The sequence below is a fragment of the Mesoplodon mirus genome, assembly GCF_964341445.2.
Source record: "Mesoplodon mirus genome assembly, chromosome: 11".
In the NCBI taxonomy this organism is placed as follows: domain Eukaryota; kingdom Metazoa; phylum Chordata; class Mammalia; order Artiodactyla; family Ziphiidae; genus Mesoplodon; species Mesoplodon mirus.
In genome coordinates this window covers 39,056,415-39,069,597 of record NC_138987.1, presented here as the reverse complement: position 1 = coordinate 39,069,597, position 13,183 = coordinate 39,056,415, and the positions used below count along the sequence as shown (strand labels likewise).

The 13,183-nt window shown below is 55.9% G+C and overlaps 2 protein-coding genes across 3 annotated transcripts in view; both read left to right on the top strand.

The window, feature by feature from the left end:
- The window catches only part of TCF20 (transcription factor 20), a 97,097-nt gene extending 94,863 nt beyond the window's left edge, over positions 1-2,234 (top strand). For both annotated transcript variants that reach the window (XM_082636592.1, XM_082636591.1), the window contains one exon: positions 2,015-2,234. Coding sequence is in view for 1 of the 2 variants with exons in the window: in XM_082636591.1 (XP_082492717.1) it covers positions 2,015-2,032 (18 nt within the window). In the remaining variant the exon portion in view is untranslated. The remainder of the gene's footprint in view (positions 1-2,014) is intronic.
- A 5,528-nt stretch (positions 2,235-7,762) lies between these two features.
- On the top strand, positions 7,763-12,859 carry CYP2D6 (cytochrome P450 family 2 subfamily D member 6; the record flags this gene model as incomplete). Its single annotated transcript, XM_082636403.1, is given in 11 exon segments — positions 7,763-8,786; positions 9,504-9,675; positions 10,326-10,444; positions 10,448-10,478; positions 10,567-10,727; positions 11,138-11,314; positions 11,461-11,559; positions 11,762-11,876; positions 11,879-11,988; positions 12,440-12,581; positions 12,681-12,859. Coding segments are annotated over 11 exon segments (1,485 nt in total). The 5' UTR covers positions 7,763-8,606.
- Between the last annotated feature and the right edge of the window lie 324 nt (positions 12,860-13,183).

The window sequence follows — 13,183 nt, the reverse complement described above, 5'->3', positions numbered from 1 at the left end:
AGGCTCGAAGGCAGAGTCCCTGGGGCCCAAGCAGAGGAGCTTTGCTGGATGTGAGCCCCAGTCCCACTTCTAAGCAGCCACGTGGCCTTGGGCCACGTGTGTCACTGCCCTCAGGTGCCTCATCTCCAAGACATGGGGGTCGGGCCTCTCAGTGTTACTGTGAAATAATGTCTGTAAAGCTCCTAGCATAGTGCCTGGCCCCTACTCGGTGCTTAAAGAATTTTCTTCCCGTTCTCCCTACTGAAGGAACAGTTTTGAGGAGCAACTGAGAAGTGAGGGTCCCATTACATTCAGGGTATCATGTGTTTGGGCCAGTCTAGTATCAGACCCTTGGGAAGGTCCCTGCTGGGAAGGCTGGAAGGCAAAGCCCCAGGCGGGAGGTGCGGAAGGACCGAGGCTGCCTGGACCACCAGGTCCCCCTGTGGCACCAGGGGAGGAGCCCAGGGTCAGCAGCCTGCACAGCCCACCGGCCAGGCAGAGCCTGGTGCCGAGACGGCCTTCATTCTGAGGATGGGCGCTGGGCTGGGGCCTGCTGTTGTGAGTAATGATCAGGATAGGGGTGCAGGCCCAAGACTGTGACAAGCACTGGGGAGAGGGCACACCCTGCCCTATCCTCCCTCCACCAGCAGAGCTTTGCAGGATATGCATGGCACCTGTCCTCTGTCCTCGCCTGAGAAGGCTGCTTCTCCCCCGCTTTCCTGGCAGCGTTAGCCTCAGGAAACCAGAGTGAGGAGTGGAGAGTGTCCGTGCTGGGGGAGGGGGAAGCATGGACCGCATAGGTGGGGCCAGAGCCACCATCAGTGCTGGGGAAACCACACTGTGGCCGGGGACTTCCTGAGAATGGCTCAGCAGCTGGCCCACGTCCCCAGGGCCTCCAGCTGGAGTCCCGGGGTTTGCTTTTACCTGAGGGTGGCGACATTGTCCTGCTGTCTCTGTGAGTCTCTTCCTGTTTATTCATGTTTTCTGTCAAGCAGTTAGGAATCTCTTCATGGCTCGTACACACAGACCAGTGTTAACTATTTTGCGTATTAGTAAGTTTTATGGAAACAGAAAAGGGGATAGTGGTGTCTGGGTTTTCTTGAGGTTTATTGGTTAGAGGAGGGCACCAAAGAGGGTTTGAGGAAGAAGCAAGGTGAGCCCTCCGAGAGAGAGAGAGAGAGAAAGAGAGAGAGAGAGAGAGAGAGAGACTTTCCAAGAGTGCTGTGATTGGCAGAAAGGTGAGGGTGCCACCACTCTTGGCTTCTGGTGTAATTTTTCTGGACTGAATTCCTTGGAAATCGCTGTGTCTCTCTGAGATCTTTGCACATGTAATGAATGACCCACAAAGCATTCTGAGGAGGCCCTTGGTACAACCTCACGTACCCCATGTGATCACCAGGATAGTCTTCCTGAGCCTGGAGCCTGGGCTGGAAGGAGAGACTCCAGTGGCAGGGCCTGGGGAGCCTCAGAGGATGAGCTGAGACCTGCCTTCCGTCAGAGCTCCTGGGAGGAGTGTTCACTGTTAGAAATTAAGAGCTGCCTGTGACTGGAGGCCGCCATCACGTGGTCCTGAGCCGGCTTTTCCGCAGACTGGCTGGGTACTCAGCCACCTCTGTGAGGACTGGTCCCTGCCACCAAGTGCCAAGCCCAACCCAGCTGCAGGCCCCAGCTGGTGGGGTCCTGAGCAAGGGGTTGCCCCGAGAGCTGCCCCACTCCAGGGCAGCCCCACCTGGCGGGTCAGAGAACTCTCTCCTGGTCTTGGTTCCTTCCACACACCCAGGATGGGGCACTCAGAGTCCGTTCCTGGTGCAGCTGGCCGGGCCATTGCTGCCTTTACCCTGTTTCAGGCCCAGAGCCACACGGTTGGCTCCGCCATTGGTCTTGAGTGTCTGCAGTGTGAGCAGTGTGTTCACAGGGGTTCTGCAGCTGCTGGACCCTGCAGAGTCCCCCTACCCCGGCGCTGCCACGGAGCAGGGGCTGTTGGCTACAGCACCACACGGGGGTTCCCAGCACCCAGTGTCTGCTTGTTTTGCAGGTGAGACTGTGGAGATGAGAAGGTGGTGGACCCTTGTGATGGAATGGAAATGGTCCTCCTGTGCAGCCACACCCCACCCCGCCCCACCCTGCGTGCCTGCCGTGTCAGCACTTCCTTCCTAAGTTCTTACATCACTCTCAAACTGGTGACACCACAGGAAAGAAAGACCCAAGAAGTTGGAATGGCTGTTTCCATGGACACAATCTCCATAGTGACAGTGTGGGGGGAGGGGGGAGGGGGGATGATGGGAAAGGGTGGGGGGAATTAAAAAAGGGAGGGATAAAAATATATATATATAAATCTATTTTTAGTCTGGAAAGACTTTGTTTAAATGAAAGGTGCGCTATCCCTTTTGATTCTATTTTAAAATTATCTAGCTTAAGAATTCCAAATTTGTTCCAATAACAATGAAATTTAAATGTGAAATTGAACTGAACAAACTCTCATCTCACAAGGACAGGGCTAACTTAGATCCTTAGCCCAATTTACACAATTCAGAGATTCTAGACCCAGGGTTGGAAGAGCAAACAAACCACACCAAACTATTCTTTTGTCAGTAATTTGTCTCAAAGTGGGAAGGTCAAGGGGGAGGGAAGTGGGGATGGTCCGTGTTTTCAAGAGTGGGAGAACGAGTTTAAACACAAAAATTTTTTCATTTCCAGAAACACTATTTATTTATTATTTTTAAGATTTTTATCTTTTGGGGGGGTGAAATTGGCACATGCCCCAAGGTCACAGCTGCGTCCTGGGTCACTGTGGCTGGTGAGAGCCCCGAGCATCCCACTAAGTGGCTCAGCTGGCAGGGTCAAGGGATGGCCGCCTCTGGGCATGTTTCAGGCAGCTGTGCCCTGACCCCCAGGACAGATGGGATGGAAACCTAAGCTGTAGGAGTGGACACAAGGAGGGACAGTGTCAGGTATGATCGTGTGAGGTAAGCTGACCAGGAACACCCACTCCACCCTTTTTTCTTTTGCTTTCATTTTTATAAAGGAAAAGAGGGCCTGTCGGTTGAGCAGCCCCATGCTACATGATTCTTTATGTTGTATTGTTTTGTTTTGTTTTGTAAATTGTACAGTTTTTAAATATCTGAGTTTTAAAAAAAGAAAAAAGTACAAAAAAAATCTTGTTAAGGCCTTAAGAAGGGGTTAGTGCATCTTTCAGGGGTCACTCTGCCGTGGGGATAAAATAGCTGTTTCACAAACAGTTTTATTTAAAAAACAAAACAAAAAAATCAAAAAAAATAATAAACTTCATTTTAACCTTGTTTCCTTTTTTGTTTAAAGCAAACACGTCTCTTTCTCCTCCCATCCCAGTCCCCAGGGTGGCTCTGGTTCTGCTGCAGGGGCGGCTGCCGGCTCACTGGTCCAGCCGTCCTGGCCTCCCGCAGACCCAGCAGCCCTTGCAGCAGAGCCTGGAATGAAACAAACCGAGGACTCCTGCCACTCGCCCTCGAGGGTGGAACTCAGCTACGTATGGGGATGGCCAGATTGCTTAAGTTGATATGAGGACATATTTCCAATCGACATTAATTTTAAAGGTTATTAAAAAATAATGCAATGTTAACAGACTTTATTTTTAGAGAACAGTAATACTGGAAGGAATGTTGTGAAGTAGAAATAAGCAATTATAAATGAGTTATTATGTGCTCATCAGTTTGAGGCTGCAGAAGTGGCAGGTTAATTTTGTTATAATAGCTACAGCAAGCAGTGCGGTCCATTTATAATTTTGCTCGGCCAGGATGGAGCTGTGTGGGTGGGTGTGCTGTGTGGGCCACGGAACCTGCATAGAAATGACAGTTTTTTGAGCTCCTTGGCTTCCCATCTGGTCTTGACTTGGCATTAACACAGTTCAAATGAAATTGATAGATTTCAGGTGTTGAGAACTAAACCACAGAACTTGGAAGATACGCATCTTAAGGAAAATATTTTCCTGACAGCAAATGGTTCTTCATGATTTTGCCTTTTGTTCTGTCCTCTTTTGACTTGCTGATGATACTCTGAGTAAAGCACTTCTGATGGTTCCTCAAACTGGCTACTGAAATGACCGTTAACTGGGGAGTGGCGCTGTTCCAGGCTCCACTCCTGACTCTAGCTTTCCCGGTTCTGCAGGAAGCCTCAGCTGTTCATGTGCATTTCAACTCCTGCCACTTTTGAGCTCTGTGTATTTTTTTAACCACTGTATTTTCTAGAGCAGCTTGAGGTTCATAGCAGTGTTAAGCAAAAGGTACGGCGGTTTCCCTCGTATGCTCTGCCCCCACACACGTGCACAGCCTCCCCCAGTATCAGCGTTACCCACCAAAGTGGTGCTTTTTCTTTATGACTGGTGAACTTGACACATCACTGTCCCCCAGAGCCCATAGTTTACGTTAGGGTTCACTCTTGATGGTGTACATTCTGTGGGTTTGGACAAATGTTTAATGACATGTATCCACCATTATAGTACCATGCAGAGTAGTTTCACTGCCCTAAAAATTCTCTGTGCTCCCCCTCTTCATCCCTCCCTCCCCTGAGCCCTGGCAACCACTGATTGTTCACTGCCTCCATAGTTTTTGCCTTTTCCAGAATGTCATATAGTTGGAGTTACACAGTATGCAGCCTTTTCAGATTGGTTTCTTCCATTTGGTAATAGGCCTTTAAGGTTCCTCCTCCATGAAAGGTTCCTCTTTTCATGGCTTGATAGCTCATTTCTTTTTTAGTGCTGAAGAATATTCTATTGCCTGGACATACCACAGTTTACCCATTCACCTACTGAAAGACATCTTGGTTTCTCCAAGTTTTGGCAATTATGAATAAAACTGCTATAAACGTCAGTGTACAGGTTTTTTTGTAAGGAACAGCCCAACTGTCTTCCACAGTGGCTGCACCATTTTACATTCTCCCTTGAAGTGAATGAGACTTCCTGCTGCTCCACATCCTGGTCCGCATTCGGTGTTCTCAGTGTCCTGGATGTTGACCACTCTAATAGGTGTGCAGTGGTGATGTACTTTTTTAAAGCAATTTTTACGCCGTGGTTTAAAAACACAGCAAAACTACCATCTTAACCGGTAAGTGTACTGTTCAGTAGTGTGAGGCATATTCGTATTGTTGCGCAGCCGAGCTCCGGAACTTTTTCATCTTGTCCAGCCAAAGCCCTGTTCCCGGAAAACTACGGGAGGGGCCGTCCATGCCCGCCCTCCGCCCGCCCGCTAGCTTGCTCGCTCTCCCGCTGCCCGCCCGTGGTGCTCCACGGCCACGCCCCCCCCACCCCCAACCCCGGCTGCCGGGCCGGCCCTCCACCTGGATCCCAGCGGGCCGTTCCGCGAGTCAGATACCAGCTCCCACTTCTGTCCCCCGGGAGGAGCGGGAATTGAAGGGTTTCTGCCGCGGGGGGAGGGGGAGGGGAGCGAGCAAAATGCCAACTTTCCAGCGCCCTCTCTGGGCGCTGCAGCTCTCTACTTGCTTTCTAGAGCTCTCTCCAAGGTGTTTGCTCCGCATCGCGTTGGGGTCCCAGGGCTGGGTCTCCGTGCTTGGGGTCCCCAGGGGCTGGCGCTTTCTGGTCCGTCATCTTGCTGACTCAGTCTCAGGTCGCAGTGTCCAGTTGGGCCTTCCCTGCGCGGGCGAACACCTGTGACACAGATTGAGAGGGGGGAGGGAATGGGGGGCTCATCCCTCTAGCACCAGCAGCTTCACCAGAGCAGAAACCAGCAAGGGCAGGCTGAGTATGTTTCTAAAATAATAAATTTCAGTAACTTAAATGCTGGCCCTCATAGAAGTTTGTCCACTGTAGAGCAGTGGCTCAGAGCGTGAGTTTTGAGATGGACCCTAATGGTGCTCTGTGACTTTGACCCCGTGATCCCTGAGACTCCAGTGCCTTGGGGACCATAAAGCCACCTACCTTACAGGGTGTGGGGAGGATGGGGAGTGAACAGCAGTGCCCGGCATGTGTGTGCGCACAATGACTGAAAAAGGCTGTTGGCCTCACGATCACAGGTTTTCCTCAAGGCCTGTCCTGGACAATAGGCCCCCAGTAACAGAGGGCACTAACTGAATTACAGGCGTGTCTGTCACTGCCCTTCGTATGTCCATTAGAGTGACTGGGGAGGGCATGACACATCCAAAACAAAAGGTAGATGCAATTTATCGAGGGCCGCTGTGACAAACCTGTGATGGACCATCCTGCCAGCCCGACGAACACCACCTGATTCTCTGGCTGGCTGAGCCCCGATGAAAGACCACAGGCTGGATCTGAGAAGACCCCAGGGTGCCCATGGGTCTTACCCTCTCAGTCTTTTGAGTGGCTTCAAAACTGGTCCCCCTGCCTCTTTGAGGCCCAGCAACCCTGGTTTCCCACAATCCAGTCCTCTGCCGGACGTGCAAAGCCCCAGCCTCAAGTTGCCCCGGTCCTGCTGTTTTGCATTGGTGCTTTAGTCCCGCTGCCAGGTCACCTTGGCTTGCAGAGCCAAGCCAGCTGAAGTCCTCTGGGAAGTCTTCCTGGAAAGTGCGCTCCAGCCTGGGTCAATGTCCCCACAACCCTCAACACAATCCCTGCACTGCTGGCCTGGTGGTCAGCTCTCTGGCTCCCACTCCTCTTGGTCGTGAGCACCTTGAAGCAGGGGCCCACCGTCGGCTTCCCGCCATGCTGCCAGTGCCCAGCCCAGCACGCAGCACCCAGCACAGGGTGCATCCAGACAGGGTGGGACAGAACCCGAGCCTTGGCCAAGGCAAGATGCAGGAAAGGCCAGATAAACTGAGGAAGGCCCAGTCGGGCCCCAGCCAGCTACACCCTCTGGCCCTGGGCCTGGCAGGAGAGTGGAGATGTGGGAATCTGGAAGGGGAGGAGCAGCTTTCACAGACCAGGGATTGCAAATGTTGAAAGCCAATACCTGAAGGCCACAAGCACTCTGTGTTGTCCTGCACCCAGAGAAGAACCTGGTCCTCTCCCCACTGGGGAGTGAGATGGGAGGGAGGGAATGGGGGTGTCGGGGTATGGGAGTGGGGAGTGCCTCCTCCAGGCTCTCCTTAAGCTAGGGGTGAGCACCTCCAGGACCCTGGAATACTCCAGCTGTTTTCAGAAAGAGAGGTTGCCTCACATACTCCTGGGATGAGTGAGGGGGCTTGACCCCTACCCAGGAAATGCCACAATTCCAGCCAGGAGGTGGCACACACTGGTGCAGGGTGGTACCAAGGTTTGCACATTTCGTTGAGGACTGGAGCCACTGAAGGGGACCAGAGAGTCAGGATTGGAAGGTGTGGGGCTGGAGCCAGGGTGGACTGGACCCATGGAGAGGGAGGAGGCCGGCAAAGGGAGAGGCCTGACCATTCTTTGTGGTCCTCAGCAGGCCTGTGAGGGTGTAAAGAAATTACATCCCCATCTGGTATCCATGCCCTTGTCTTCTAGAGTTTGAACAGCTGATGTTCAAGGACAAATCAAGGAGGAGGAAGCAGGCCCACTCCTCTGAGGACAGTCACAGCCTATGCTAAGCCACCCTAGTACCCTGAGCTTACTGGCAGTCCAGTCAACAAGGTAAAGTGCCCACCTCACATGTCTCCAAGTTAGGAAATGGGTACAGACATGTAGGAGATTCATCACCTGGGTGGCCACAAGAGCTAGAAGGTCCAAGGACCAATCTGTAACAAACTTAGGAAAGGGTCTCTGGGCCATCAGACCAGCTGGTCATGTGACTAGGGAGCTCTGAAGACAATCCTGCTGCCTCCCCACCCCCAGATTCAAACTTGTCATGGCCACAACCAGGTGGAAACGGGCAGAAACCAAGGAAGCTGAGCCAGCGGCCAGCCAGGTGAAGGTCCCCAGCATCAATGCGAGCAGCCTCGAGGTGGGAGGAGGTGGGTTGGGTCCAGGCAACCACTGAGAACTACGAGGACTTGGTGCTGGGTCTCTGTGCAAGCGTGTAAGTGGTACATATGTGTTAATGTGTCTGGCTTTGTGGGTGTGTAAATGTGCATGTGAGCATGTGAGTAGGCAGTATGTGAATGTGTGTGTGGTTTATGAGTGTGTGATTCTCTGTGTGTGTTGAGCATACTAGTGTGAAGTGAGGGGACACCAAGAACTTTATCCCCCTACAGTGGTCCCTCTGATCATTAGGACCTCCCTCCAGCACTGGGCAAGGGCCAGTAACAAACTTGGGAGGTGAAGGCCGCTCAGGAGGACGCAGGTGATACATGGGAGGACAAGGACATGTTCTGGGGATGAGGCTGTGAGCACATTAGAGTGTGAGCCTGAAGTGACAGGTGGGTGGCAGGATCAAGTCTGAAGACCCCTGATTCTTCCTTGGAATCTTTACAGAGCTGGGGAGTCAGGCTAGGGGGAGGGGAGGACTTCTTGTGTCCTCCCCCTACCCTCCATAAGCACGTGGAGAGGGCAGGAGGGACAGTGGCCATCTGTGCACCTGACTTTCCCTGACCCCTCCCTGCACCCTCTGGCAGCACACTCTCCCTGGCAGGTTGGCTCAGGGCAGAGGGCAAAGGCCAGTCTCAGCTCCTTTTATAAAGAAGACCCAGACTGGTTGAGCCCTGGAGGTGCAGTGAGGGTGCCCTGCCTGGCCTAGTCCTAGGTGTCTGATGTGGTGAGCAGCCCACTGCACACTGAGGCAGCCATGCTGCTGACTGGGGATACACTGGCGACCCTGGCCGTGGCCATCTTCCTGCTCTTGGTGGACCAGATGCACCGGCACTCACGTTGGGCCGCACGCTACCCACCAGCTCCCATGCCACTGCCTGAGCTGGGTAACCTGCTGCAGGTGAACTTCCAGGACCCACTTCTCAGCTTTAGCCAGGTGAGGAAGGTGGGGGTGGGAAGTGGGCAGCGGAGGTCCTAGGGACCCCACCTAGCAGCAGACAGTGGGTGGTGGAAGTCACAGGCTGGAAAAGGAACTGGGCCAAGAGGAGGCGGCAGATTTGAGAGGTTTCCTGAGGGAGGGCATTTGTTCAGGGCCCGAGAACAGTTTGGATTTTCCCAACAGAGGTCCAAGAGAGCAAAGGCCAGGGGGTGGGGGAGTACGACTTGGCAACAGGCTGGGGATTCAGCTGGCCAGCTCTTACATTACGTGAGCCTGAGTCCCTTATGATTACATCAGGAGGAAAGGTCTCGAGAATGGGGGAGAGGAGTCTGGTCTTGAGCCCTGTTTAAATCAGGTAGTTGAGGTTGAGAGAGGTACAGTGATCTGGTTCAAATCTTTTGCCACCGTGAGACCTTGGACCTCACTGCTAACCTCTATGAATTTGTTTCTTCACCTGTAAAACGGGATGCTAACTTGGTCTACTGACAACTTTGGTGACCTCTGCACAGTCATAGCTGGGTGGTCTGATCCAACTTGAGGTCCTCGACTGTGGTGGACGTAATTAACCCCCAGGCTCACAAGACTGGATAAAATCTTTGCACCCCCTCGCTCCTGGTGGGGGCCCAGGGTTCCCGGAGGGCTCACGCCATGAGGCTGGGCCCACAGCCTGGCAGGGCCTGGGCTTGACAAACGCCCTCGACCTTCGGCCTGCAGCTGCGGCACCGCTTCGGGGACGTGTTCAGCCTGCAGCAGGTCTGGACTCCCGTCGTCGTGCTCAACGGGCTGGCGGCTGTGCGAGAGGCGCTGGTGCACCGCAGCCAGGACACCTCCGACCGCCCACCTGCGACAGTCTACGAGCACCTGGGTTACGGGCCGCGCTCGGAAGGCAAGCGGAGGAGGGGACAGACCGCGTCCCGGCGGGGACTGGGCCAGCAGTGACCCGATACCTGCAGGGCCAGGCGGAGGCAGGGTCGCGGACATTCGGTGCAGGGAAGAGCCAGCGAATTTGAAAGGGCAGCAGGAGAAAGGAGTCTGCGCCAAGGGACTGGGGAGGAAGACTGCGGGCGAGGCAGGGGGCGGGGCCTTACGGAGAGAGGGCGGCCCAGGGCCAGAGCGGGCACGAAGGGGAGGTCAGGGTGGGCAGGAATGAGGACAAAGTCAGAGTGGGCGGGGCAGGGCCGGGCCAGGACCTTCCCCGAAGAGGAAAGGGGGTCCCGGTGGGCAAAGTAAAAATTGGAGCCAAGACCTGACCCTAGCAGGGCAGAGAAGGCGAGCAATGCGGGCGGGCAGAGTGGGACCGGTCCCCAGCTGGAAGGGGGTGTCAAAGTGGGCGGGATTTGTTTGGGAGGGGAGGGTGAGGTTGGTGTGGGCGGAGCGGGGGGGCGAGGCCTGCCCCCAAAGGGGGCGGGGCTGTGTGAGCAGAGCACCGGGAGGGGCGGGCCGAGGAGGACTGGCGAGCCCGCCAGCGCTGTGGGCGAGCAGAAGGCGGGGCCGGCACACACCCGAGCCACGCCCACGTGCCCGCTCCGCCCCCAGGAGTGATCCTGGAGCGCCATGGGAAAGCCTGGCGCGAGCAGCGGCGCTTCTCCTTGTCTACCCTGCGCAACTTCGGCCTGGGCAAGAAGTCGCTGGAGCAGTGGGTGACCGAGGAGACCTAGTGCCTCTGTGCCGCCTTCGCCGATCAGGCCGGTGGGTGCTGAGGGACAGGGAACAGGTTTGGAGAGGCTGGGGAAGAGGAGATGGAGGCGACGCCCTGACTTGCACCGTTCCCTCCCAGGACGCCCCTTTAGCCCCAACGCCCTCCTGAACAAAGCGGTGAGCAACGTGATCGCCTCCTTGACCTTCGGGAGCCGCTTCGAGTACAACGACCTTCGCATCCTCAAGCTATTGGACATATTGGAGGATGGACTGAAGGAGGAGGTTGGCTTCGTGCGCCAGGTGAGGGAAGGGAGCTTCATAGAGGAGGCCTCCGTCCTGCAAACGGCCTCCCCCGGAGGAGGATTTGCGTAGAGGGTCAGAGGAGGAAAGGGCATTCCGGGAGAGGAAACTGCAAGGGAAAAGGCCTGGAAGTGGGGAAATGACAGACAACACAGATGGGAGAGGCGGGGCGAGGGTCAGCGGGCTTAGGGGAGGCAGGGTTCCTTCATTGGAAGGCACCGGCACCCATGAGAGGTAGACTTTAGGTTTATCTTTCTGGGTTCAGGGCCAGGAGAGAGGGGCGAGGCCTGCACTTAGGGAGGAACAAGGTCAATGGTGGGGACATCCTGGAGAAGGCTAGGACCTGACTGGTCCAGGTGAAAGCCTGAGCACCACAAGGTCGCAGGGCCCCAAAGCTGTGACCCCCACAGGTGCTGGAAGCAATCCCTGTGCTCCTGCGTATCCCAGGGCTGGCTGCCAAGGTCATCCCGGGGCAGAGGGCCTTCGTGGCCCCGATTGATGAGCTGGTCACCGAGCACAGGATGACCCGGGACCGGGCCCAGCCACTCCAAGACCTGACTGACGCCTTCTTGGACGAGGTGGAGAAGGTGAGGTGGGTTGAGGGCCCCGTGAGGCAAGCGCAGGCCTGTGTATCACCCCGTGATCAGACACCTGGGCTGACAGGAGCAGAGTGGGAGGCCATGTGGAGGCTTCCTCCCTCTGTCCCTGCGCTTACCTTCTCTGCGTAGCCCAGGCCAAGGGGAACCCCAAGAGCAGCTTCAGCGATGAGAACCTGCGGCTGGTGGTGTCTGACCTCTTGTCTGCCGGGATGGTCACCACCTCGACCACGCTGGCCTCATGACTCTGCACTCAGATGGGCAGCGCAAGCCTAGCCCGGGGGCCAGGTGGGATGGGGAGGGGGAAAAGGGGCAGCCTGAGGCCCCTGAGCTTGCTGGGTTTGGCCACCAGCAGCAGCTCTGTGCAGAGGTCACAGTGACCTCCCCCTCCGAGTGGGCACAGCCCTACACAGGAGTCAGGAGGAGGTCAGAGCCCAGCCCTTGGGTCTGGCCACTATGAGGCTGCTTGTTTTTCCAGGACGTGTCCAACAGGAAACCGATGAGGTGATAGGGCAGGTGAGGCGACCAGAGATGGGGGACCAGGCCTTCATGCCCTCACCATGGCCGTGGTCCACGAGGTACAGCACTTTGGGGACATCATCCCACTGGGCCTGCCCCACATGAGATCCCATGACATCGAAGTTCAGGGCTTCCTCATCCCAAAGGTAGGCCTGCGGCTCTCCTCACCCCAGCTCAGCACCACCTGCCCCCTGGTAGCCCCAACGTGGGCATGGCCAGGTGGGGTCAGGACTGGAATCCAAGCCACCCAATCCTCATTTACACAGGCACTGAATGTCCCAGGCTGGGTGGGTGTGAGGATGAGAGCAGAGGCAGGGCTGGCCCTGTCCATTCAGAGCCCATAGTCGGGTACGGAAGACAAACTAAAGCGTGTCACAGGGTGTTGGAGGAGCTCGTTCACCAAGGGACAGGTGGCAGTAAGGGCACCCATGGGAGGCAAGTCACTTACCCTGCCATGGGGACAGGGAGGGTGCCGAGAAGCTTCCTGGGCTGAGGGTTACTTGAAGAGTCCAGGTGTGTGCCAGGCAGAGGGTGTGTGCCCATGTGTGTTTGGTCGCAGCGGTCCAGACCCCACCCATGCCAGACATTTCCTGCCAGGGGATGACGCTCATCACCAACCTGTCATCAGTGCTGAAGGACGAGACCATCTGGAAGAAGCCCTTCCACTTCCACCTGGAGCACTTCCTGGATGCCCAGGGCCGCTTCGTCAAGCAGGAGGCCTTCATACCCTTCTCAGCAGGTACCTGTGGGGTGCCCGGTTTGCTTACCTGTCCTGAGGGAGTCTTGGAGGGGTGGATCCAGGCCCCCAGGCTCAGAGAGCCCCCATGCCCACCCACAGGCCACCGCTCGTGCCTTGGGGAGCCCCTCGCCCGCATGGAGCTCTTCCTCTTCTTCACCAGCCTCCTGCAGCACTTCAGCTTCTCAGTGCCCGCTGGGCAGCCCCGCCCCAGTGGCCACGGTGTCTTTACCTTCCTGGTGACCCCATCCACCTACCAGCTCTGTGCTCTGCCCCGCTAGAGGTGGGCACCAAGCCCCCAACCCACTCCTCAGCAGTAGCCCTGATGTACAATAAACCAGTCTGGTGGCTCCAACCTGGCTTGAGTCCCACCAGGGGCCCCTGACCAGCCCCTTGGCACTCATGGGGCCTCAGCAGCCTCCCCAGATCCAGCCCCTACCCCTGCCTGATCCATCCTTACCTGGCATTTGACCCCATTTGAGAGATGGGTATACCGAGGCTCATAAGGTGACACCTTACCCCCTAGTCACCCTTGGAGACCCAATACTGGTTACTTGGGTTAGTGACAAAGTCTATAAATAGGTCCTGGCTTCTGCCAGAAGGAA